The sequence below is a fragment of the Ursus maritimus genome, unplaced genomic scaffold (genome assembly GCF_017311325.1).
Source record: "Ursus maritimus isolate PB19 unplaced genomic scaffold, ASM1731132v1 scaffold_4, whole genome shotgun sequence".
NCBI lineage: Eukaryota > Metazoa > Chordata > Mammalia > Carnivora > Ursidae > Ursus > Ursus maritimus.
In genome coordinates, this window is record NW_024426552.1 from 3,052,445 (window position 1) to 3,077,760 (window position 25,316).

General features: G+C 51.1%; 1 protein-coding gene across 4 annotated transcripts; it reads left to right on the forward strand.

Annotated features, from left to right (window-relative positions):
* The first annotated feature begins 7,328 nt into the window (after nt 1-7,328).
* Nucleotides 7,329-20,466, forward strand: U2AF1 (U2 small nuclear RNA auxiliary factor 1). 4 transcript variants are annotated; one of them, XM_040621862.1, is made up of 8 exons: nt 7,329-7,479; nt 10,791-10,878; nt 13,800-13,866; nt 18,171-18,220; nt 18,377-18,475; nt 19,018-19,151; nt 19,237-19,329; nt 20,180-20,466. In XM_040621862.1, exons 1-8 carry the CDS (start codon nt 7,436-7,438, stop codon nt 20,325-20,327), a joined length of 723 nt encoding a protein of 240 aa, XP_040477796.1. In that variant the 5' UTR covers nt 7,329-7,435; the 3' UTR covers nt 20,328-20,466. The 4 variants fall into 4 exon arrangements, with proteins under 4 accessions (XP_040477796.1, XP_040477795.1, XP_040477798.1 ...); XM_040621861.1 differs by lacking the exon at nt 13,800-13,866 and adding an exon at nt 14,705-14,771; XM_040621863.1 differs by lacking the exons at nt 7,329-7,479; nt 10,791-10,878 and adding an exon at nt 14,705-14,771 and having other exon boundaries at nt 13,804-13,866.
* Nucleotides 20,467-25,316: the final 4,850 nt, after the last annotated feature.

The window sequence follows — 25,316 nt, forward strand, 5'->3', positions numbered from 1 at the left end:
ACGTGTTAGAGGAGCTCCCCGGACCATCTGAGCACTAGCAATGGTGTAAGTGGCCGTCCTGATCCTGCTACCGATGGATCAATCGATCGATCAATCGTTGGCCGTGTTCAGGAGGCCCCGCTCTTACAACCGCGGAAGCATGCCTTTACCCCTCCTCCAGAAAAGCATTTACATTTACTCCTCACGGGACATAAAACTCCTTTTGCAAACTGGGGAAAAGCAAATGTCAGAAACATTACTTTTCAAAAGACATTCAGGAAGGGGGTGTCTGGAACGGTTGCAGAGAAATAATAAAATGTTGCTTCTCTTGTGTCTGGCGAATCCATGCTGCTGATAGAAAGGGATTAACAAACCAGAAAACATTTCTTGGGTTACCAGCGTGTGTTTGCTTGCACAACAGAACACAGGGACACAGCATGTGCCGTGGAGAACCAGTGGCTTTTCCCCATCACGCCCAGCTTTATCCGGGGCCAGCCTGCCCTCCGCATCCTGAAACCCTAGCCCGCCCCTCCCTCAACCGTTCTAATGCCTTTCTGGAAACAGCACAGGGCCCAGCTGCCTCGTCAGCACTGAAGACTCATTCAGACAAGGTTTTCATCTCCTAGGATCACAGCAAGCCCATCAGTACAATTTCCAGATGCTTCCTGATCGAAGTTTTCCCACCACAGGTATTCAGGGTGTTTTACGTCACAACACTTCTTCAATTCGGAATATTCATGCTGCCCTGGAAAGATCAGGTCTTCCTGCGAGATCCCAGCTGCCTGTGTGACCAGCGAACAGCCCTTGGCGTGTGTCGGCTTCTTCATTGCCAATGCCATTCAGTTTCACCTGATCGGCATCTCCCCTCCCCCCCCCATGCGGTGTTTTCCTTGTTTCTGTGGATCTCCGCCATCACAGATACCATGAAACTTCACTGCTCATTCTCTGAGTTCCTAAGTCATATTGATGTGGGAAACAAAGGCCGAAGGAAATGGACATAAAGTTAAATGTCCTTATAACTTGCAGCCCGTTGACAAATACTTGAGACATCAGAGCATAACCTTCCTCCAGGAAACTCCCAACAGTCTTCATGTTAATACCTGGCTACAGGGAAAAACAGCCTTAACAAAGGCAAGGCTTCGCTATCTTTTGTGTCTTCTTTAGCATATGAAAGTCCTTTTGGAATTTCCCTTCCCTTTACTTCCCCCAACCCCAAAGTGTATAATCAGTCACCCCTCACAATCCCCAAGCAGCAGCTTTTTCTGCCCATGGGTCCTGTCCCGGTGCTTTAATAAAACCACCTTTTTGCACCGAAGACGTCTCAAGAATTCTTTCTTAAGACCTCAGCAAACCTTACCTATATTCAAAAACTACATCAGGCCCTCCTACCTTCCTTAGATTTCCATCGCTCAAGCCTGTTGCCTAAGAGCGGCCTCTACAGTTCCTGTTACTGATAAGAACAGCATTTGATGTGTCCCTCCCACAGCAAGCAATGGAGTATCTTTTACTCTTTTTAATTCATTCATCGATGAAGGTCTGCAGTTGGAAGGAGGAGAAAATGAGATCAGCTGGAAACATGTTGAGCTCAAGGTGTTTGGCAGACTCCTGAGTGGAGATCTGTCTTCTCACCTGTGTTTGTAGACCTGCCTCAGTAACTGGTATATCAGCTATGCCCCCCCGCCAAATATCAGATAATGGAAGGACAGATGGGTGGATGGATGGATGGGTGGATGATTGGATGGATGGATGGATGGATGGATGGATGGATGGATGGATGGATGGGAGATGATTGGATGGATGGATGGATGGATGGATGGATGGATGAATGGATGGATGGATGAATGGATGGAAGGAAGGATGGGTGTTTGGATGGATGGATGGATGGATTGATGGATGGATGGACGGGTGTTTGGATGGATGGATGGATGGGTGTTTGGATGGATGGATGGACGGATGGATGGATGGATGTGATGAGGGAATGGAAGGCAAGCTGAGGACAAAGCAGAAGCTGACACCCTGCAACCAACCCCCCCAACATTGGATGTATGCAACATTCCTCAGGCACTCCTGGCTGCCCTAAAGAACAAAGAAACAGTCCTTACTACCTACAGCCCATTGACAAGTCCTTGAAACAGGCAAGGTGACATTCCTCTAGGAATTCAGCTGCCTCGATGTTAATAGATGTTAATACTTCGCTAAGGGCAAAAGGCAGTCCTAGCCTGACCCCCTCCCCTCCACCAAGATCCTGTAAGTCTACTTTAACATATAAAAATTCCTTTGGAAACTTCCCTTATCTCTAACCACCCCCCCAAGATACGGACTGGCAATCATCCCCCAAGCATATGGCCCACCGATATACATCTGCAGGGTCTCATGACTCAGGTTTTATTAGACGGTAATGAATGACCTTTTCCCAACAACGGCTAGCCCCTCAAGGTCCTGGAAACCCCTCAAGGTCCTGCTTCCAAAATTCCTTAGAGACTTCCGCTCTCCCTAACCCCCTCCCAACTTGAGGGTATATAAAGGGCCATTCCTCACAACCCCGGCGCAGCAGCTCTTTCTGCCCATGGGTCCTGTCCCCGTGCTTTAAGAAACCACCATTTTGCACCAAAGACACCTCAAGAATTCTTTCTTGGTCGTCAGCTCCAGACTCAACCTCATCAGATGGATGGATGGATGGATGGATGGATGGATGGATGGATGGAGAAAGGAATGGATGGAGGAATGAGGTTGGTGGCCCCGGTTCCAGGAACCATATTAATTCCTTGGAATGGAGACTTGTATTTCCGTTCAGTTCCCGTACACAGACTTTATCCTGCCTTCCACCATTTCTCCCAGGGCTCTACAGCTGACACCCTGTTTCTAGCTTTCAACTCTTCAGGATCATCCTGGACCATGCCCTGCAGCTGCACCCTCTGGATCAGATCCACCTGCTGAACTGGCATCTGTCTTGTCACTTGTCTGACCTTACGTCTGAGTCCCTGTTTGTCCTAAGAGAGGTTTCTGGTTGGCTGATCCAGCTCTTCCCCAGGTATGGGATGTTTGCTCTGTTGCCAAGTGAACAGGTGAATTTATCCAAACACTGGTGGTTAGCACGCAGCCCCCTTCCTGCCAAGACCACCCATGGTCCTGCTGCATAGCCCACTTCTTGACCACATCTGGTTGCCCTCTGCTGTGACAGCTGCTTTTGAGACCATCTGGTCTCCTGGCTTCCCAACTCTATCTCTCTCACTTCAAATGTCATTGCCCAGGCTCCTCTGAAGTGTCCTGCTGTTACCCCCGCCCAGGCACTGCTGTCCCTTGGGGCTCTGGCCCTTGATCTACTCTCAATACTTGGGGTTCTTAACCACCAGGCAACATCCCCCAGGGCCTAGAGTTTCTCTTAACTTTGGAGGCTAAAGACCCCTTTAGGAATCTGACAAAAACATGGACTATTTTGCCCAGGAACATACACACATACTGAGATTCTGTATATATGTTCCAGGGTTCCATATCTATTTATATATGTTAATTCTGTACATATGAATGAATCCCGAGTATGCTACTCCACCTGGGCCTCTCTCCAGAAGTTTATTTATTTATTTACTTATTTTTATTTTTTAAAATTTTTATTTATTTATTTATTTTTTAAAAGATTTTATTTATTTACTTGACAGAAATACAGCTAGCGAGAAGGGAACACAGACAGGGGGAGTGGGAGAGGAAGAAGCAGGCTCCCAGCCGAGGAGCCTGATGTGGGGCTCGATCCCAGAACGCCGGGATCACGCCCTGAGCCAAAGGCAGGCGCTTAACGACTGCGCTACCCAGGCACAGTCTTATTTTTATTTACTTATTTTTAAAGTAGGTTCCACACCCAGTGTGGTGTCCAATGCAGGGCTTAAACTCACAACCCTGAGATCACGGACGGAGCTGCAATCAAGAGTTGAGTGCTTTACCGACTGAGCCACGCAGGCGCCCGTGTCCTGAACTTCAGATGTAGATATCCTGGTGCTGCTCAATACAGCACCCAATGGCCACACACCGCTGCTTAAGTTTGAACTTAAATTATTTAAAATTAAATAAAATTTAAAATTCAGCACCTTAATCCTGCCAGGTACATGTCACGTGCTCATAGCCACATGTGGCCAACGGCAGTCCCATCACGGGACAGCACCGACGTGGAGCATTTCCTTCATCACAGAACGTTCTATCTAACAGAAGAGTCTATCGATGTGTACAAGTGGTTGCTGATCATTTCTGTTTGAACGTCCACTAGGCCATGGCCCCTCCTGCTGGCCTAGTGGGCAGTACTCTGTGTAACCAGAATGCCACGTCACCACCCTAAAATCTCAGTGGCTTACAGAAACAAGTGTCTTCCCAGCTGCCTTGCCTGCAGGGCAGCTGGGGCAGCTGATCCGGCTGCAGGTCTGGTCAGCCCTGCTCTATGTGCTTTTCCCGTAGGCCCCAGACTACACTACTTACTCCTCCGGGGTGGCGTCCTTACCTCTGCTCACGTTCTACCGGCCAAAGCGAGGTGCGGGTCCAGCACTGGCAGCGGGGGTGAGTCACAGTGCGGATTGCCCGTGGGCACCATGGGCAGGCAGGAAAGGAAGGAAGAGCTGTGAAACAATAACCCAACGTCCAAGAGGCCAGCACTCCCCCCAGACCTGTCTCTCCTCCGCCATTCGATAGGCACAGCCTCAATAGGCGCCGACTCTGCCTTTGGCCGCTCGGGGAGCCAGCCGTGAGCTTGCCGACCCACAAACCACCCGGCCAGGAGCACACAGAGGCGCAGGTGTGAGTCCCCGCGTGGGCAGCAAATGTGTACAGCAAAATGGAGCTCCTGGGGTCATGGTGTCGCTGGGGGGAGGGGAGGAGGGGCGGAGGGGGAACACAGCACAGCCAGAGCAGGGCGGTGGGCTCCTCCCCAGGCCAGCACCACGGTGAGATCTCAGAGCGTGACTCCCAGATCGCCCGGTAACGTGAGGAATTACCCAATTTCCTTTTAAAACCCCTTTGAAACAACAGGAATGTATGGCTTAAACAACAGACATTTATTACATCACAATTCCGGAGGCTGGAAGTCCAAGGTCAAGGTGGGGATGGGGCTGGTTCCTCCAGAGGCCTCTCTCCTGGGATGGTAGACACGGCCTTCTCCCATGTCCTCATGTGGTCATCCCTCTGGGTGTCTCTGTGTCCCAACTTCTTATGAGGACACCAGTCAGGTTGGATCAGGGCCCATGCTGATGGCCTCATTTTACCTTAATCACCTCTGTAAAGGCCCCATCACCAAACACAGTCATATTTTGAGGGAAATTCATATGTCAAGACTTCAACATGAGTTTCAGAGGGACACGGCTCAGCCTGTCACAGCAGCCATATTCAGGCCGTGGCTTGCAGCCCAGGACTGTGACCACTACACCTGCCACCCAGCCCCAATTCAGGCTCCTCATTTCTCACTAACCTAGCTGGCCCTCTAGCCAGTTGCCATCTCTGGTCTTAGTACCCTCAAATCCAGCCAGGACTCTAATGTCTCCCCAAGAGTCTCATCCCCTAAGGACTAAGTAAAGCACTGTCGTGAAGAGACTGCCAGTGTCGTTAAGGTTGCAGACCTTAAAATAGGGAGAGGATCCTGGATCATCCGCTGGGCCCAGCCCACTAACCGGAGCCCTTAAATGCAGAGATGTCTCTGGCTAGAGGCAGAGGCAGAGAGACCAAAGCATGAGAGAGACTCAACTCACTGTCCCCGAAGGGCACCGTGAGGCCGGGAATGCAGGTATAGGGTCTAGAATCTGACGGACAGCCAGCCGGGAAACAGGAAATTCATCCTAAGACCCCATGGACCTAAATGCTACCAACACCCTGAGTAAGCCTGAAAACCACTCTTCCCTGGAGTCCCCAAAAAGCCCACCTGACTGACCCCTTGATTCCAGCCTTGCCCAGGCCAGCAGATTTGCACCTACACAACTGTGAGATAATAAACATGTTTTAAGCCACTGATTTGCAATAGTTGGAGCAACGAGGCGAAACTAATACACCACCACCATCTCTATAGCAGTGGCCTTTCTAAAGTATGAATGTGTTCATAGCCCACCTGTGTAAAATCCTCAAGGGCCCACCTAAACAGTGGTTCTCAGACTGCCTGCAAGGAAACCCAGGGCTCCTTGCAACTGCATTTGGGGCTGAAGCATCCGATTATCATTTTTTCACAGGTGACCCGCTCTCAAATGTGTTCTATACCAAATTTTAACACACTGGAGACCCCCAAAACATTAAACATTTCACCAGGATAACTCATTTTTGTGCAGTCTTCATCCCAGATAAAACTAGTATTACTTCATCTGTTTAATTATGAAGGCCCTGAGATCGCAAAGCAGGGGTGCAATGCATTTGTCCCAAATACAAAAAGATGCACGCAAGAGGACTTTGCGTCCTCTTTGTTGCAGCACTGCGCTAGCAAAACGGAGACTGGAAACAAGGCACAAGTCCGTCAACAGGTGGATGAAGCCATTCACCATCCACACAGCGGAGATCCCAGCAGCTGCAAAAGCAGCGAGGCCGATCCCCACGTATTCCCACGGACCGGTCTCCGGGATGGATGGTTACAGGAAAAAAGGCAAGGTGGAGAAAACAGTGGATAAGGAAGGAGGGACCGCTAATGTATATATGTATCTTCTTACATTACAAAAGAATAAACTAAAAACAGTGGAAATGTCTGGCTCCGGGGAAAGGACCCAGCGTCCCCTTAGGTCTGACAGGACTTCTGTGAGCTCTCACCCCACGTGCCCGCACTCCCATCGCCCGCCGCCCCGGGCCCAGCGCAGCCGGGTGCTGGAGCCTCCTGGGCACCGGGGCCCCTGCGCACCAGTACGGCTCTCCCGGGGCCGAACCCCAGCGCGGCGCTCCTCCCGGCCTGCGGCGGCCGGGGCCGCCCGGCTCCATTCCTGCCTAGGGGGTAGGAAAGGAGGGGGTCTCCCCCGAGGGGAAGGTGCGGCCAGGGAGGGTGCCTGCACTTCCCGGCTCCGCGGAACCCGCCCACGCGGACAGGCGCGCCGGGACACTGCCCGCGGCCGCCTTCTCCCCGACCGCCGTCTGCGTGCTCGGCTTCCCGGGCCCGGGAGCGGAAGAGAGAGGGGTCCGGACCGCGGGCCTCGACCCGGCGGGGGGCGGGGCGGCGGCAGCGGAGAGCGCGGGCTCCCGGGCGGAGGGGGAGCGGGGCGGCTGCGCAGAAAGCGCGGGCGCCGGCAGGGGGCGCCAGCGGGCGGTGCGCGGGCTCCCGGGCCGAGGGGGCGGTGCCTCCCGCGCGCGCGGCAAGCCCCGCCCACACGCAGACAACGCCTCGTCCGATTGGGCAGCGCCGATACGCCGTCGGGGAGGGGCGAGCGTCGTCGCGTCCGGGTGACGTCTCCCGCGGGCGTCGGGCAGGGTCGGCGGCGACGGCAGCGGTGGCGGCGGCGGCGGCGGCGGCGGGTGGGAAATGGCGGAGTACTTGGCCTCCATTTTCGGCACCGAGAAAGACAAGTGAGTGAGAGCTGCCCGCTGGGGCTCCGGGCCGGGTAGACGGGTGGGGCGCGCGCGGGCGCGGCGGCGGGGCGCAGGCGGCGGCGGGAGGCCCGGGCGGGCGGGGGGAGGGGCGCGGCGGCCCTTCCGGCCTCGGGAGCCGCGCGCCGCCGCCTCGTGGGCGCTCGCTCGGGCGGGCAGGCGGGCGGGCGGCGGGCTTCCGCTCGGGCGGCGCAGCCTCTCGCCGGAGGCTGCTCGGAGGCCCGCGGGCTGTCCCGTCTATTGGCGACCCGTGCCCCGCGCCCCCGGCTCCGAGCCGTCTCGAGTTGTGCTGAAGTTGTCAACGTTAACCCCTTTCCCCTGCTTCAGCCTTAAAGGTGTCGGGCAAGTGGTCTGAAGCTCGCCCGTGTGAAAGCGTTCGGTAACTTGGGGCGCTGATGTTTGGGGTTGTATCCACTTACCGAGCCTCTCGGCGGGTTGAAGCGACCATCGGGCGGGTCGTGAGGACATTTGATGTGAAGAAGTGTTGTGATGAACTCGGTTCACATAAAAGACATAACCTGCTTTTAACGGACTCGGAGATGTAATTCCAGTAAAGAAAGAATCGTGATTCCCCCCCCCCCGTTTTAAGGTTGCATGCCTTCCATACCCAGTTGTTAAATTAAAAGCGAAAAATTCTGATTTTGATTGCCGCTTTGGGACGTTTTAATTCCCAGTGCGTTGGCGGAAGTTCAGGCTAAAGAGAATGTCTTCATTTAGGAGCATAATTCTTACTTTGAAAACCTAAAGACTAAGTTCTGGCTAAATCTACTTTTTGGATAAGTAGTTACCATGTTGGGGTTCTTCCGGGCTATGCAAGGCTTATGTTAATATGTGTTCTTAATGATAAAGCCCTGGGTTTGTCATAGGTAATGTTTTAATACCACTTTTCAAACACTGTGGGTTTTTTTATTATTATTATTTCTTAAAGATTTTATTTTTAAGTAATCTCTACATCCAACGTGGGGCTGGAACTCAACCCTGAAATCAGGAGTTGGGCACTGCTCTACAGACAGAGCCAGCCAGGCACCCCTTAGACACTTTACATTGTTTCTATTTTCCAGGATGCAGTCTATCTTGTAAAACCTCTTCTTTTGTTTGGAAGAGGGGGTTATGTTTTTTAGTAGCAAAACCACAAGACAAAATCATCAGTCATAGTCACTCCAGAAACATTGTTGTCAACCCTAAGTCAGACTCTGCTGACTTGAACAAAATTTGGATCGTGATCTCAAGGAACTGGAGGGGAGGGGGTGCTTGTTGCATACAGGATAATTAAAGTAAAAGGCTCGGAAGCTGTTAAGTGCTGTGGAAGAGGCTCCTCCGAGGCATTGGGAAACTTACCTGGAAACATCATCCTAAATGAATGGGCCAGCTCTGCTGGAAAAAGAGCCTTCTCCAAGTGCAGACTTAAGAAGTTGCATCATTAATTTCATTCTTGAGCTTGTAGTAGTGTGGGCCATGACTTCTATTCGATGGAGTTTTCTTCCTTACTCTTGTAAAAAGCTAGTTTGGGTGGTGCCTTCGCTGTGCTCTGCAAAACTTTTAGCTTAGAAGTTTATTCCAGTCATCTTTTTGTATTCCTGTTGTCAGTAACCACATTTCAGCCTTTTAGAGCCGTATCGTAAAAGGCATGGCTTTAATTCAGGAAACAGGATTTTTTAATCTAAGTTACTCATAGTCTCATTTCAGGGGGACTTGTGGGGTTTTAATTTCCAGGAGACAGTATCAACTCCTAAAAAATGAAGATGATGATTCCTGCTGTTTTCTTTTCAAGCTAGAAGTAAAATGTAGGTGTGTACCAGTTAAAAAGATTTAGCTAGTCCTACATTTGAAGTTATGGACATTATCTAAATTGAAGCAAAGGTTAGTTCTCTAATATCCTCTCTGTGATAGTGGATCACACTTTTTATTTTCTCTCTTTTAGTAGTTTAATAAGTGGATCACTAGAAGTTTATTACTAGGAAAGTTTTGACTAATGTACTAAACTCTAACTGAGCATTATGAAAGGAAAGGCATCTCTGGAAGTACAGGAACAAAGATTGTTTTAATTATAGGGAATAGTTGGGTATTGTTCAGGTGGGGGTGTTGCCCATTCTGAGGTATTCTTAAAATAAGCTCTTCGTTTTCAGGTGACTTTCTGAGGATGTAAGTTATATATTTAACTTAAATTATGTAAAGTAAGACTTATAAGATGAGTTTGCAAATATATATAGTAATCATTTTCCTCCCCTGATAAATTCAGACTTTTCCACATTTATTGCTACCTAATAATAAATCAGTGGCTAATTGATATTTGTGAACCATCAAATTTTGTTGAGGCCCTTTGATTCTAACTCTGGATTGGCTGTCTGAACATAGGGCACTTGCTAAAAAATTGAATCTATGGTAACCCTCCCACCTCTGCAAGTCTGACTTTGGATGGGGCCCATCCAATAAAATTTCATAATTCATCACAGGTCTGAGCCACCTGACATTGCTGTCACAATGGCTGGATTGTTCGTTTTGATTTGATCTGGATCATCCAAGCATTTGAACAGTAGTAAGGGAGAGCTTTGCGATACGGACAGAAGGTGGCCTTATGTAGGAACAGGCGGATGAGTTCCCCAGTAGCTTGTTCTCAGTGTATTGAAACCAGGAGACTGGCTTGCTTACTTCAGACCTGTGTTTGGAAATTTCCTGTTGGTCTGGCGTCATGAACGAGAGAACATGGACTTTGTTAGATAATGATTGCATTTAACGAGTGCTAGTATGAAGCGCACACGCTATCTCTGATTCTTGGAACAAAGCCAGCTTGGCATTTTCCTCGTTTTACAGATGGCTCCTGGGACCAGGAGAGGTGGGGTGCCTTGCCCAGGCCCAGGCAGCTAGTGGCAGAGTCGGGATCTTAACCCTCACTGTGCTGTATTGGTGTCCTCAAGAGAGAATTTCATCATTGAACACTACAGGGCAGATATGTTTTTAAATTAAATTTAGTTTTAAACTACATATTTCATTTAAGAAAAAACGATAGAGCAGAGCAGGTAGCTGAGAGTGGAGTGGACACGGACGAGGGCCCAGGGTGGAATTAGAGCACTCTTCATTGACAGTAGCGTGTTTGTCGGGGCAGATTAAAGCGAAATCGCCTGAAACGCTGCCGGGAATGTGGAGGTACCTGCTACCCCAGAAACCCGCACGCCTGTGTTTTCGTGAAGCGAAAGAGAAGTAGTTTGGTAGCATATATCGTGGTGTTGATGTATTTGCATGTGTCTGGTGTCTTCCTCGCAAAATAATCAGCTCTCATTTTTCCCTTACAGAGTCAACTGTTCATTTTATTTCAAAATTGGAGCATGTCGTCATGGAGACAGATGCTCTCGGTTGCACAATAAACCGACCTTTAGCCAGGTTTGTTTGTTTTTCCTTTCTTTTTTCTGTTTTCATGTGAATTATCAAAACTTCATGTACTTTACAGAGGCAGTTAATAATTTCCATGTATTACGTAGGACATTTTTTTCTCAAGTAGTTTTATTCTCCATTTGTGTTCGTGAGTTTGTTCTTCTGTTTAAATGACAGTGAGGCAGGTGAACCACCCCAGGGGAAGGTCTGTGACACAGGTCCCTGCTCTCACCGTTAGAGAAGCTTTTTACAAAGAAGTGATTAGTGTTTGCGTGTTGGCTGTGACTGGTCTCTGCCGCCTTGCCACCCCTTCTGCCCCTCTCATAGCCGTGGGTCCAGCGGGGCCGCCGCACCAGCATGGACTCGGCTTGTTTTCCAAGCACCAGTAGAGGCCAGCTGGGCTTTGCTTTCTCCAGGCCGTGGAGCCGGACAGAGCCCCCTACAGGAGGTCCTGGTGCCATTCTCCGCAGAGCCAGCTTGCCACGTGCTCAGGGCTTCTCCAGTAGCCCTGGGTGCGCCCCCTCTTTCAGACCCCCAGGCGAGGGGACAGCAATGACATCATGTCATAGAAACATTAAAAATGAAACTTAACATTAGAAGATGGGCATTTACCTTCAGTTATTTGTAGCCAGTCTGTTCGGCTAGTTGAGAGGTGCTGCCTGTAGCTTGGGCTTAGGTCCGCTGTGAGTTCAGATCAATCAGAAATTGTGATTTTTGGTAGGTTTTGTTTGTTAATTGAAGAACAGGCAAGGGTTTGCACCCTGCACGTGAGCGCTGAAGAGTTAAAGGGAGAAAGCACCTGTAAGAGGAACAGAAAACTTCTCCCCGTGTTTATCTGAACATCTGGAATTTGAAAAACTATAGTCTTTCCAGATAGAGGGCTTTTGAGCTACTTCCAACTGACAGTGAAGTCTGAGCGAGCGTCCTCTGAACTATGGTTAACTGTTGCGTGTAGCCTCTGAGAGCTGCCGGCCTCTGCCTTTGAGCTCACATTGTTCTGTTCGCATGTTATAAACTTCAGACAGAATCCATTCAGGCAGAATGGATATTTGCGTTTTCCTATAAGTATTTAGGAAAAGCAGCCAGTTGCTGTAAGAAAGAGACATTTGTATTTTCTAATTTAAGGCCCTAGAAAATCCCACAACGTAATGTGTTTTTAGAAGGGGGGGGTGATGGCTTCCTTTCCCTCATTATTCTGATAATGGTGTGGTTGGTATAACAAGAACTGTCTTAACTTACGAGTGTGTGCCTCTTTGAATTTCAGAATATCAGAGATCTTGCTTTAAACTTTGTTTACTGCAATTTTTTTTAAGCGCATTGATTTATGAACTAAATCTTCCCTTCTAAGCCGGTGATCATAGATTAGGCAGTAACCAAACGTCTGAAGGGTCCACCGAGTTTCTTGATTTGGGGAGGTTACTTATAGATGTGCCAGGTGTTGGGCTGAGAGGGAAGTGATCCTGGAAGCAGAGTTTTCTTTAAGCTATCCAGAGACACTTGGTTTATTTTCTCTCTGAATCACTGGTTATGTCAGATGTTACTGTGAAGTTACTTTGGGTGCCCTGGGTCACAAGAGGTAGTGATTCCATTAATGTTTGGTGGGGTCAGGGTGTGTGTTTGCCTGAGCCTCTCGTTTTGATTGGCTTGGTTGATTGGTTGGTTGGTTTCAGGCAATCCTGGCCTCCCCCGATGGTAATGGAACTGCATTGCCCCCTTTGAGTGAAGTTTCCTTCACTAAACAGCCACCGCCAGATGACCTGAGTGAGACCTAAAATGAATTTCTTGTTGAATAATTGGGCTCAGTCTAGCTCTCTGTCAGAGTGTTACACATGCTGGTGGTTCCAGTTGAAAACTGACTCAAGTCAGCTTTGGGAACTATCCGAGGCCGAGATCAGTTGACCTGGGGCGGGACTTGATGGCTTAGGGAAGATGCCGGCCCTGCAAGAAGGGTCTGCGTGTGTGTGCGTGCGTGTGCGTGGTCTGGCTGTTGGATGTTCCTCCCCGGTGGGTTTCCCCAGGCAGACCTCTGGGATGTGCCCACACTACTTCCTCCTTTACGTGTAGCTCGAAGTGGGATGGCTGCTTTTGTAAAACCACTCACAAAACTGCTTTGGACCTGTGTTGTTGAGACTGAACATTTATTTTTCTAAATCATGCAGTTTATTTGTTCAGCTTATAAGCTCAGTGTGGGTTTCTTTTTAAGCTTCTTGCAGTGATGTGGACATTAAGATTCATGTAATATATTAGCCTACTAACTTAAACATGGTTTGTTTTTTCAGACAACTTGATTTTAAGAAGAACGGTACAATGTAAGGTTTCAAGTCTGCCTGATCCAGTTTAAAGCACAAGGGCTAAAAGGATTTTTTTTCCCTTAAAAGAAGGATCGGAAAAGAACAGATGTTTAAGCTATTGTATTATGTAAACAGAGGTCCCACCAAGCAAACAGGAATGTGTATAAGTGTCCGTGACAGTCAGGACACCCATTTGGTGCGCCTGTTTCCTGTGAGACCAGACAGCTTGATGGACTGCATACAGTTGACTGACGCATTTGGTTTTAAAAAACATAATTTTGTGTGGGGAATATGATTATCATGTGAATTTTTTGACATCTTAGTGTCTGCTAGCTTGAAATATAAGAAAACGTTAGCGTGCTATTACTTATTTCGCACTAAAACACTTGAAAAACGTGGGACTAAGAATAACGGCTACAGTTTCTTCTTGGTTGCTGGCTGACTTGACCTAAGTCACTGCTCACACTCTGTTTTCATAATATGATGGTTTGGGTGTGCTCTTCAGAGGACAAGTGTCTGACTTGTGGGAAACAAACAAGCAAGCGTTGAGCCATTTGCAAACAAGTTGTCTCTTTGCAATTGTCTGATACATGCACAGCAGCCAGTAGAATTCCCCTTTTTATTTTTTTTTCCCCGCAGACCATCTTGATTCAAAACATCTATCGTAATCCCCAAAACAGTGCACAGACGGCTGACGGCTCACACTGTAAGTCCCACAGTTGGAGAAATTTTTTTAAAACAATGGTGTTAAAGAGCCCACTCTTAATTGAGACAAAGAATGTTGGCTTCTGAGCTGCTGACATAGAGCTGTTGCAAACAGGACAAGGTGCTGGAAGGCCTTGGTACCTACAGCAAGAACCTGATACTTGGCCACGTTCGGGAGGCGGTCCTCGGCAAGGGCACTGGGGAGGCCTCTTCCCTGAGTTGACGTTTGTTAACGAGAGGGAGGGGGTCTCTCCATGTGACACTTGACAGCTACCAGCCAATCACTGGTTTTTCCAGTGCCTGAACCCCTGGCCTTTGTTAAGTTCTTTCTGTAAAGTTACGACTCTTAGGAATATTTAGGAATCAATAAGGTAAGTTGCCCAATAAGTGTGGGTTTTATTTCACCATTACAATTTTTCCTCTAGGAAGTGGAGATTTCATGATATGTAATTATTGTATTTCTCTGCTCCCGTGGTTTTTGTCATCAGCTGATGCGGGCATTTTCTCAGCCCGTGAAGTTTTCTGTAATACCGAAGACCATTTTGGTAGTAACCTGCCAAGTTGCTTGCATTCTTACCTGGATTAGAACTTGGCAGTGGGGAATCTCTGCGTCCCGTGAACAGAAATACAATATCCGCATATCATGGGATCTCTGTGACGTTGCAGTGTTAGGGTGTCCAGGACAGCCACCAGCTAAGAGAAAACATCTCTGCTTCGAAAGAAAATAACTTGCTCTTTTTTCAGCACTGAGTCTTGACTGAAGTGATCGCCACAGGAAACCGGTTAAGTGTTTAAATTTAATTTTCCATAATATAAAGTTGTTGCGTTTTGTATTTCAGACCATTGCCCTCTTGAACATTTACCGTAACCCTCAAAACTCTTCCCAGTCTGCTGACGGTTTGCGCTGTAAGTTCATACAAGTTCCTTCCCTGGTTCCCTGGGCTTGCGCGTCAGAGCTCAGTGTCCGCTCCACCTGGTCTGCCGCTGTAGTGTCAAGGACGGCCTTTCAGTAGAGGTGCCGAGAGCTTTGTCCCGCTGCCTCCATGAAGCCTCCAAGATTGGAACTCCTGCCCACTTCCTTAAGAACTGAAAAATGACCGGAAAGGGTGCCCTCCCTGCCCCGCAGCTCAGTGCTGCTGCTCTGCCATTACCTTGACCGTCATCCTGGGGGAGAATGTGCTTGGAATTAAATACGCAGTTACGTTCTCCCCCTTTTAAGAGCAACAGTATTTGAAAGTTTCTCTCCCGTTAAGAAACAGATTGTTCTGAAATTATTTTTGAGGTTTTATTTCTAATTAGACCTTTTCTTAAACACCCCTCTGGAGTTCATGCTTTAATTGTGAGAGCATTGTTCTGAGAGTGTTTCCCAAATGAGGGTCCTCCGAGTTGCACGGACTCCCCTGAGTTTTCCTCAACACCAGCCCGATGCCAACTCAGTCGTTGATCAGAGTCCTTCCTGTGGCTCTCTGCAGCTGCAGGAGCTGGCTTACTGCGTGTGGGGAAGAGAAGGTGTGCTTGGCGGGGAAACAGGGCTAAAGTGGGCATTTAGTAGACACGGCCCATTTCTTCCTGTGTCGGGAAACAGTAAATCTAAGTTATGAACGTTGTGTTTCCTGAGGGGTAGGTTTTTGAGAACAGGATCCATATTAGTATCACTGGAAATTTCAGAAAACTAACATTTAAATTTTATGGCTCTTGAGCCGTGGAATCAGTGTAGTCATCTGGGTAAATTGAACAAACATCCTGGACTCCTGTTAAAATCAAGGGGCCAGACCAAACGGCTGCTCATTCACCAGTTTGTTTCGAAGCTGCAAAAATTCATAGAAGGTGCTGTCCACAGCTGCCCTTGGATAGCCACAGACCTGAGTCCCACACACCCTTGGCCTGCTACCCCTCAGCTTTTAGGGCGATCTACACTGAGTGGAATGGTCCCAGCAGCACTGCCCACTCGGGCCGCCCCAGACGGGGGTGCCTCCCAGTTGTGCATCTGTGAGTGCGCGGGTCTGGGGGTGGGGGGGCGGGCTTGTGAGGTTTTCCTGCCAAGACACTGTTTCTCCACGCTGATACTGACCTGGTAGCAGATCATTTGTTTCCCTGAGTCTGACGATAACAGGACTTACTTGGTAGCCCTTGTTTTAAAATTCTTGGTTTTGCTTTGTTTTTTTAAAGAAACAAGATCGGTAGGTGAAGGGAAATGCTTATATGCGGAGTTATTAAGTAACTTTCGTAACAACCCTGCCCTGGGGGGAGACGAACGAGAGGTTGATGATTTGAGTAACAGCGATTAATCATTCTTTGCCCTGATCGTTTACCTGGGGACTGCGGATGCTTCGTTGACCAAACAGTGTTGGATTAGTTTTCTTCGTGTCTACCTGCGATTCACAGTGCTCTTGTGCGCATGCTACAGAACAGAGTTTAGCTGTGCCAGATATTCTGATTATGGGGTCCAGAGTCTACAGATTAAATGAAATCCTGATTCTTCAATTTAGGAAGAAAATCCGTTTAAGCTGATGAACCTGCAACAGACCCTTCGAGTAAATTCCAGCCGGCTTCATCAGTTCCCTAAATTTACAACTTCCTAACACACCCTTTCGTCTGTAGAAGCATGAATCTCAGTTTAAGAATGTTTCTGTGAGAACACTGGGTGTTTTCAGGTGGTGGTCTATACTATTGAGTCAGTAGATGACTTTGCAGTTGACCAGTTTCTTAATCACTCATCTCTGTCCTGCTCAAGTCATTTGGTTGACTGAACATTTTTAAGCCGATTATAGAAGATAAAATAGGCCCACTATGGAGCATTTTCAAATTGAACTTTGAAGAAGTTACTAAGATACAGTAACAGTACTATTCTCCAGTGAGAGAATAGAAATACCGTGAGTACGACAGTGTTTGAACCACCACCAGAGCCCGATTCTCAGCACTGCCAGCACTTTGAGCGTGCAAATGTCTTTTCTCCTCATTTTTTTCTGATGTGAGAAGGGAATGTAAACATTAAGATCTGCCCTTTGGAATAGGCTTCTCTTCTCCCGACTAGCTTTTCTGCTGTTTAGAGCTTGATTTCTACAGGGAAGGGGGTTATGTTCACACTAGCTTTTAAACTGAACTGGGCCATCAAGAGGAGTAGTTGTTGCCTAATGCATTCAAGAGGGTTTGAGTTCTAAAGCAAGCTGGATTCCTGGAAATTCAAAAATAGCAAAAATGCAGGAATCCCCCCCCCACTTCCCCCTTCCATGCGTTAGAAAATAAAACCAGTCTCAGAATCAAAAGATTATTAAAGTTCTTGTCCTTAAAGAGGTTTTCCAGAGAGGTAGGAAACCACTCTGGGGTAGCCCAGCGGATAGAGCTGAGCGCCTCGGCTCCAGCGCCCTCGGTGGGGGACGCCAGATGAGGCCAGGAGTGTGGTCGTGGAAGGGGACGAGTGAACATTAAGCTGGCCCAGCCTTGAAGCCACTCAGGCTCTGTAGGCTCCCTGATCTAGCTGTGTGGAACACTGGTTTATTGACCTGCCAGCTTGGTGATGTCTCAGATTTAGGTTAAGAGAATTCTAGAATTTGAACGGTAACATTTGGTAGAATGATAATGAGGATAGAATGTAAATTTGAAAAAGTATCCCCACAGCGGACGTGATTTCACTTAGTGCATGTGAATTATGAAGAATAAACTTGATGGAAATAGTTCTGGAATGTAAAATAAGAATGCTTCCTTCAGCAAAGCATTGTAACTTTCCCTTTATTCAGAGGCATTCGAACTACTGTAATTGAACTTGGTAATTATCCTACTGAGACTTTATTTACGGTCATTTGGGTTTTAATCGCATCAGAAAGAATTTTATAATAGCATGTATGGCTGCTAATCTGTAAAAGAAATTAGTCAGGATCGTTAGCTCTTACTTACCCTGATTTCAACTTTTATTTTAGCCTAATAAAGAGGAAAAAATCAGTGTGATTCCTTGGCCTCTATTTTAAATTGTAAAAGGAAGAAAATTTTCATTTAAAAAATTTCTTGAGGGTAAAACTTTTTCCTTACACTTTTTCTGAAAACATGGCCCTTTGATGCTGATTAAAACTCGTTGTGATTTCAATAGCCAGAATCGAGACTGTCCTAAGGGGCATTTAAAAACCTCACCACCCTTTAAAACTGTAACAGTTGGCTGTCACGCAGTATTTTCAGTGCTCCAGTAGTACGCGGCTCTGGTGTCTCCTCTCTAGATAATCTCATGTGTGTCACTGTAGCAGTGTGAGTTAAACGCAGCGTTCTCTCGGTTAAGGGTCCCGCTCTAACCAGCAAGATCTCTGTTGTTTGTAGGCGCTGTGAGTGACGTCGAGATGCAGGAACACTATGATGAATTTTTTGAGGTGAGATGCTATTTGAAAGTGGTAGACTGTTCGCCTTCTCTGTCTGTTTGGGAGGAATTAAGTTTTTTTTCTCATTAATAGATAAACAGGAGTTCTGTTCAGTTACTCCTGTATGTTTAACATATCGTGAGCCTCAAACCCATGTCCTCCCCGCAGGAGGTTTTTACAGAGATGGAGGAGAAGTACGGGGAAGTGGAGGAGATGAACGTCTGCGATAACCTTGGAGACCACCTAGTGGGGAACGTGTACGTCAAGGTGAGAAGAGCGTGGTAGGTGGGGGGAGTTGTGTCTCTTGACTGATGCCAACTGAGGAGCGAAGACCGCTTGCCTTTGGATTTTAGCTGTGAACTTGGAGGTTCTGAGCACTCACTGCCAGTCGTGGATTTTAATGCGCTCAGTCGTTGGCTGGCCAGAGCCCGGGCACGGCAGTGGCCTGTGGGTGCGGGAGGGACGGACGGGACACCATGGTCATCGGCCTCTTTTCTTCTGTGTCGGAGTCTCCGTAGCTGTTGCTGATGGGCTGTCTAGGTGCAGGAGAAGTTGGTTTGCGTGTGTGGTTTCTTCTTCCCGTTTTTTTAACCCTCCGCGGCCTACACAGATGATTGCATCTGCTCGTTTAACCAGCTGAGTTGGAAAGCCAAGGCCGCGTGTATCTAGGACGGTCTGTTTTTTAATTTGCCGTGCTACATCACTTCGCTCTGTCTTACCCCGCGAACACACACCGTATGTTTGGATCGGTGAGAGGAGGCCTGTCTGGGGAAGCGCGGGCCACAGGCATCTCCGCTTCATCTTCGCAGTTTCGCCGTGAGGAAGACGCGGAAAAGGCCGTGATCGACTTGAACAACCGCTGGTTTAACGGGCAGCCGATCCACGCGGAGCTCTCCCCGGTGACAGACTTCCGAGAGGCGTGCTGCCGCCAGTACGAGATGGGGTAGGTGATGGGGTAGGTGCGGCCCGCGGGGTGGGGGGTGCTGGAGGGGAGCGGCGTGCGGCATGTGGGCTCTGCTTCCCCGCAGGGAGTGCACGCGGGGCGGCTTCTGCAACTTCATGCACCTGAAGCCCATTTCCAGAGAGCTGCGGCGGGAGCTGTACGGGCGCCGGCGCAAGAAGTGAGTACTTGCCGCCCTTTACCGACGCTTTCCGGTGTGCAGAGTAGTTCCTTGGGTGGAGCGTGGCCCAGGCGTGGCAGTCACTGTTTGGGATGTAGTATGTATTTCAGGGCACGAAATGTACTCTTTAAAGAGTATCCCCCACACACGTCGTCCTGTGAACCCTTCGTACGTGAGCGAGGGGACAGGTGAGCGGGAAGAGTGGGTTCGTAGCGCGGGCTTTTATTCCCTTCACGTGCTGCGGGTTTCCTTTGGGGGCGCCTGGTGGTGTTGGTTTGCTGTGGGGGAGGGAGCACGGGCAGAGTCGGGCACAGTGCCGTGTGTCTGGGCCTGGCGTTGAAGTGCAGCTTGTGGGACCACAGAGCAGAGCGCGAGCCTGGATGTCGGGAGAGGGTCCCTTCTGCCTGGCTTGCATTCTGACCCCGGGGTTCTCGCCCCCGTCCTCTCAAACGTGGACTGAGAGGTGCACACAGTGTGGGTGATTGTTCCCTTGTCAACAAAGCACAGGAGGAGAGGAGCCCTGCCCTCCACGCCCCTGGCAGGAGGGTGTGTGTGTGTGAGAGAGGGCGCTGGGGGGAGAGGCTGTGCGTGTCCAGGATCCTGTGGCGGTTCAGCGTTCCCTGACCCTTGGAGCTGGCACCCGGGTACGCAGGCCATGGAGGGTGACCTGCCTCGCGATCCTGCGGAGCCGCTGTTCCCCTGACATAGGGGCGCGTCTACAGTGCGGGTGTGCAGTTTCCTACGCCGTCCGCTCGACGGGATACCATATTCAGGAGGGTCCGTCATCGTGGGGCTTTGAGGCGTGCTTTGTTTCGGATGCCACAGTTCTGTTTCTTTTCCTTGGTTGCAGGCATAGATCGAGGTCCCGGTCTCGGGAGCGTCGCTCTCGGTCTAGAGACCGTGGTCGTGGTGGCGGCGGCGGTGGCGGCGGCGGCGGTGGGGGACGGGAGCGTGACAGGAGGCGGTCGAGAGACCGTGAAAGATCTGGGCGATTCTGAGCCATGCCGTTTTTACCGTATGTCTGCTAGACAGTGTTGTAGTTGATTGACCAAACCAGTTCATAACGGGAATTTTTTTTAAAAAACAATAAAAAAAAACAAAGATGGGTTTCTGAATAAAATTTGTAGTGATACAGTACTTTTGGTGTAACTTCTTTCTTGTGGACAGTCTCTCCCTTTGCAGCTCTGCACGGCGTCAGTCCCGGAGGCGAAGGTTCATATCCATCCGTGACTCGGGTGTAAACGAAGCCACGGTTTCAAACATAAAACCCGCCCGCCCGCTAAGGGAAAATTCGCCTGCGGAACGGTCAGACCTGTTACCAGTTACCTGCACGTTAACGAGCAATCCAGCATTTCTCCTCCAAGGCTTGGGGGGGGCCCGGGGACCCGCAGTCCCTGCACTGACTGCCGGCTCGGGTGCTTGGATGTGCCCGGGGGCCGTGCGGGCGCTTACAGGAGCCGTGTTGTGGTCACATGCCGTTGGCGGCCCTGTCCGTGTCCCACCTCTCAAACCGGGAGTTTCCTAGTCTGCACGCAGAGCCTCCGTGCAGCCATGAAGCAGGGGCGGTGCCTAAAACCGGGCTGTGCCCGGAGCTGCACGAGAGCCACCGGTCCTGCGTCCTTGTGTCGTCATAGCTGCTGGCTCGGCCCTGGACAGCTGCAGGGACGTCCGCATGGACGCCCTGTCACCATCCCTGAACCAGCTTCGTCGTGACGACGCGGTCCGTGTGCTGCGGTGTCACGGTGACTGCTGTCCACCTGGTCCAGGCCCGCGCACGCCTCGGCCGGGGGCACTTCCTCATCAGAGGAGGCCGCCTCTCATGGTACTGCGACTGCGACGGCCCTGGGCGCCCCGCACACGCCGGCCTGCTGCTCGGCGATCGGGGGCTGAGAGCCGTCTGCTCAGCGAGCCGGGTGGCAGTCCGGGTCCTGCGCTTGGCGTGCGAGGAGCCGCCCCTGGCCCCAGCGACCACGAGCAGGGCGGCTCTGTGGGAGGAAGTCCTGCTTGCTTGACCGGGGCTGGGTTCCTTTTGTTTTTTCACGAACGTCCATTTTTATGTAATGAAATTTTTTTAACATTTTTATTTGCCGAAAGAGCATAAGCAAGGGGAGCAGGAGAGGGAGAAACAGGGTCTCTGCTGAGCAGGGAGCCCCACACAGGACTCGATCCCAGGACCCCGGGATCATGAGCCGAGCCGAAGGCAGACGCTTCACCAACAGCCCCCCGGGCGCCCCTACGTGAAAAAAGTGACGCTAACAGTGGGACATGAGTTCTGCGGGTCTCTGTTGAAACAGTTCGTGCTTGTGTGGCGACAAGGAGGTGGTGTGGCGTGAATTGGTGGCAGTTCTGAGTTGGCGATCCAGGACGCTTTGTTTACGTTCCTTTGTCGCCACCCTCCCGTTGTCAGTAGCAGTACTTAAGCTTTTCCGCCTGAGTTTGGTCAAAAGTTGAAATTGTTGGGTAATCTCCACGGTATCTGAAGGGAGGGAATGTGGCAAACGTTTTATTTTGTATTTCTTAACCAAGATTAGAATCCCCTTTTCCTGTGAAAGCTCCTTTATTAAAACATACATGAAAATCCCACCAGAAGGGCCTTTTTTTTTTTTTTGAAGGTTTATTGAGAGAGAGCAGGGAGGAGGGGCAGAGGGGGAGAGAGGGGACCTCAGGCAGACTTCCCGCCCAGCACAGAGCCCGATGGCTCGATCTCATGACCCTGAGATCGTGACTTGAGCCAAAACCAAGAGTCAGTCGGTCGCTTAACCAACCACACCCCCCAGGCGACCCCCAAAGTGCCTTTAAACATTGCCACTGACATTGACGGGAAAGACGAGCTTACGATGTAAACCAGGAACCCTGTGCCACCCCTCTCTCCGCACCTGCAACGGGCCTGGGGTAGGAAGATAGGAGGACGGAGGGGTTGGGCCGCCGGTTTGGGCGCCCTGGGGCCGCGGGGGTCAGGGGCAGCCTGGCACAGAGGCGGGGCGGTCTGCCACGGGGAGCGTGCTGGTGCTCGCACACCGGCCCATGGAGACCTCCGTGGAAAAGGAAAGCAAGCCGCTTTAAATCATTGTGATTTGTCATGAGCTGGGGCCCAGGAGAATATCACCAAAAGGTTTCTTGTCCTGAATATCCTCTGCCAAATCTTCAGACCAAAGCCAAACGGGGAAGAAGGACAGCAGGTGAGACCCGCGCACCCGGAAGTCTCCCCCCAACCCGGCAGGAGGCGGTCTCGCTTGTAGCCTGCGCTTGGCCGGCTGTTCTGACACGGGAGGCCTCAGAAGCCGACTGTGCACATGTGTCTCGTAGATAAAATCATTTTAAATGTTTCAGATGTTGGTGGACGGGGTCACCTATGCGTGCACATGGGTGAAAATTCACTTCTTTTGAATGAGCTCATGTTGGAGAAGGACGGGTGATGTGATTGCAGTTGTCTGAACCGAGTGAATTACCGCTTTCTCCCCGTTCGCTTCAGGATCGCTTGTGTACCGAAACGGGGTGGCCCTGCAAGTGGTTTCTAAACAATGAAGTATTGGCTTACGGCACAAACAATGGTATCACCTGTTTGCTTCTGGAGCCTTAGTAACGGACAGTCAGGCCGTCACACGGGGCGAGCGGGCTGCCCTTAGTGGGGTTAGCCCAGCGCTTCCCAGACGCAGGGGTTTTCCCAAAGAAACAAGCTTGGCCCACGTGAGAGTCTGAACTTCTGATTTGCCAGGTGAGACCGTTTAAATTGCTCTCGTCAAATTTCACCATCGTTTCATGAAAGAAAAAGCTTAATTGTCCATTATGGACATTTCTAAACCTGCAGAGATATCGAGACTGTCAGGAGACCTCAGAGGCTTTAAGTTTGCGTCCCTAACATGCAGACTTTGCCACACGACAGTCTCAGGAGAGCACAGCCCTTGGAGAGGCTCCGCTCTGCGCCACTCCCACAGGGCCTTATTTCTCGAATTTCCTTGGGTCCAGGTTTGGCACCCACAGGCTCAGCCAGCACCGTCTGTATGTTAATGCCGCGTGAGCGCACGGGAATAAATGCCTCGTTGGCGCTTAGAACATTCAGCGGGCATTTCGGGGCGAGACAAACAAGGGCTCGACCCTGAGAAACAGGCGCTTGCCCGGAAGAGGAGGTTCAGTCCCGACGAGCCGCTTGGGAAGAGCGCCGAGTCCGTCCAGGCCGTGTGGCTGAGACCGTACAGGATGGAAGTAGGGAGCAGACGGGGTCCCCAAGGTCCAGTCCTGGTCCTTGCCAGGCACGGGGATTTTGGAAGCAGCCAGAAGACGGAGGCAAGGAAGGGCCCTCGCTGGATTGGGCTCTGTCCCCGTTGATCCACACAACCTTTTGAGACTTGATAAAACCGCTTTGGTTGTTGACGCACCGTCCAAGGGCCAGCAGCCGGACAGTGCGGCCGGCGAGTGTCCGCAACAGCAGGGGAGGCGGACCGGCTGTCGAATCGGGCCGCCGGCCGTTCTCGGGCCGCTCGGGCCTCCGCCCTGTGGGCTTTGCCTCCCTCAGGGGAAGAGCACGGTGGCCGCTTCTCTAGGCCTTATGTGGAGTGGCGTGGCCGGGACCCGGGAAGGACCCCTCTTCCCCTGAAACACCCAGTCTCACGCCCCATTGACCCAATTCGGTGCGACTGATTTTTCCAGTCAGAAAATGAACAGCTTCCAGGCTCTTTCTATGAGTATGAAAACTGACAAAACCTCACAAAAACGGGACAGACACGCCAACTGCAAGGGAATCTAGGTTCTGAATATGGATATGAACCCCTTAACTAAACTATTGGCAGACGGAATCTAGCAGCCGTTTAAAATCGCTGGGCTGCAGGGCGCCTGGCTGGAGCGGTGGTAGGACCCGCAACGCCCACCCCAGGCCTGGAGGTAAAGGCCGCACTGGCGGCTTCGGAGGAGCGCACGGTGCCTTCGGCAAAGTACGGAAGACGAGGAGCTGCGGGGAAGGAGCAGCGGGGCGCTAGCCCCGGGAAGCCCTCCCACCTTCTCCTGGAGGAGACCCCGCATCTGCGGTCGCTGTGGTTGCTTTGTTGTCCCGATCCCCGTAAGCTTCCGGAAACGCGACAGTTTTACCAGTTCCCAAATGTTCTAGAAATGGAGTCTTTATAACTCGGCTTGCTCTCGCTGGGCTTCTTCACCTTTCTGGAGGTTCTGCGCACAGCCGCCTTGAATTCGCAGCTTGAGGTCTAGCGGCGCGAGGAAGGAGCAGAGCGCGCAGCGCCGCCCACCTACCGGTTGGAAGGAGGGAGGCGGGGAGGGCGCCTCCGGGGAGAGGAACTCCGCTGCGAACTCCCCGAGGCGAGGAGCAGCCCGGAGGTGCCAGGATCCCCAGGGGGTAAATGCACCCCTGACGCCGTGGCTCACTTCCCACTCCCCCACGTGTCCAACGGAGGGCCGCGGCGGTTCCTTCCCGACGGTCCTCGCTGGGGACGGCCGGCAGGGGGCAGCCCCCACCAGGATGGAGCGGTGCCAGCTTGCAGGCTCGGAGACCGAGGGGCCCCCTGCTGGCTCCGCAGGCCCTGCTCCGAACTTCCTTCCGCATGTGGCTGCTCGGGACTGTGCTGGGGGTGGGGGCGCCCACAGAGGGGTCCTGGGGCACGAGGCGGGTGGGCGGCAGCACCTCGCACCGCGCGATCAAGGCACAGTATGCCCGAAGGGAGTGGGGCGCATCTCCCAGGGCCTTGGGGGCTTGGAAAGGGCCGGGATGTTTATCTGGAGCGGCGGGAAGGGTTTGCGGGGGAGGGGGGGCGGGGAGGGAATGACACGTTCTGATTGATGTGTTGAGGTCACGTCTCACCACGGCGTGGACAATAGACCAAGGCCAGGCGAGGCTGGCGTAGAGGCTGGGGTGGGGGGCCGGGGCAGCGGTGGGGGCGGCACAGGTGGGGGGGGAGGCGGTGGAGGCCACGACTCCAGTTTTGTCTCCTTGAGGCTCTTCTGCGGGGTGTGTGTCCGCCCCCCCCCCCCCCCCCCCCCCC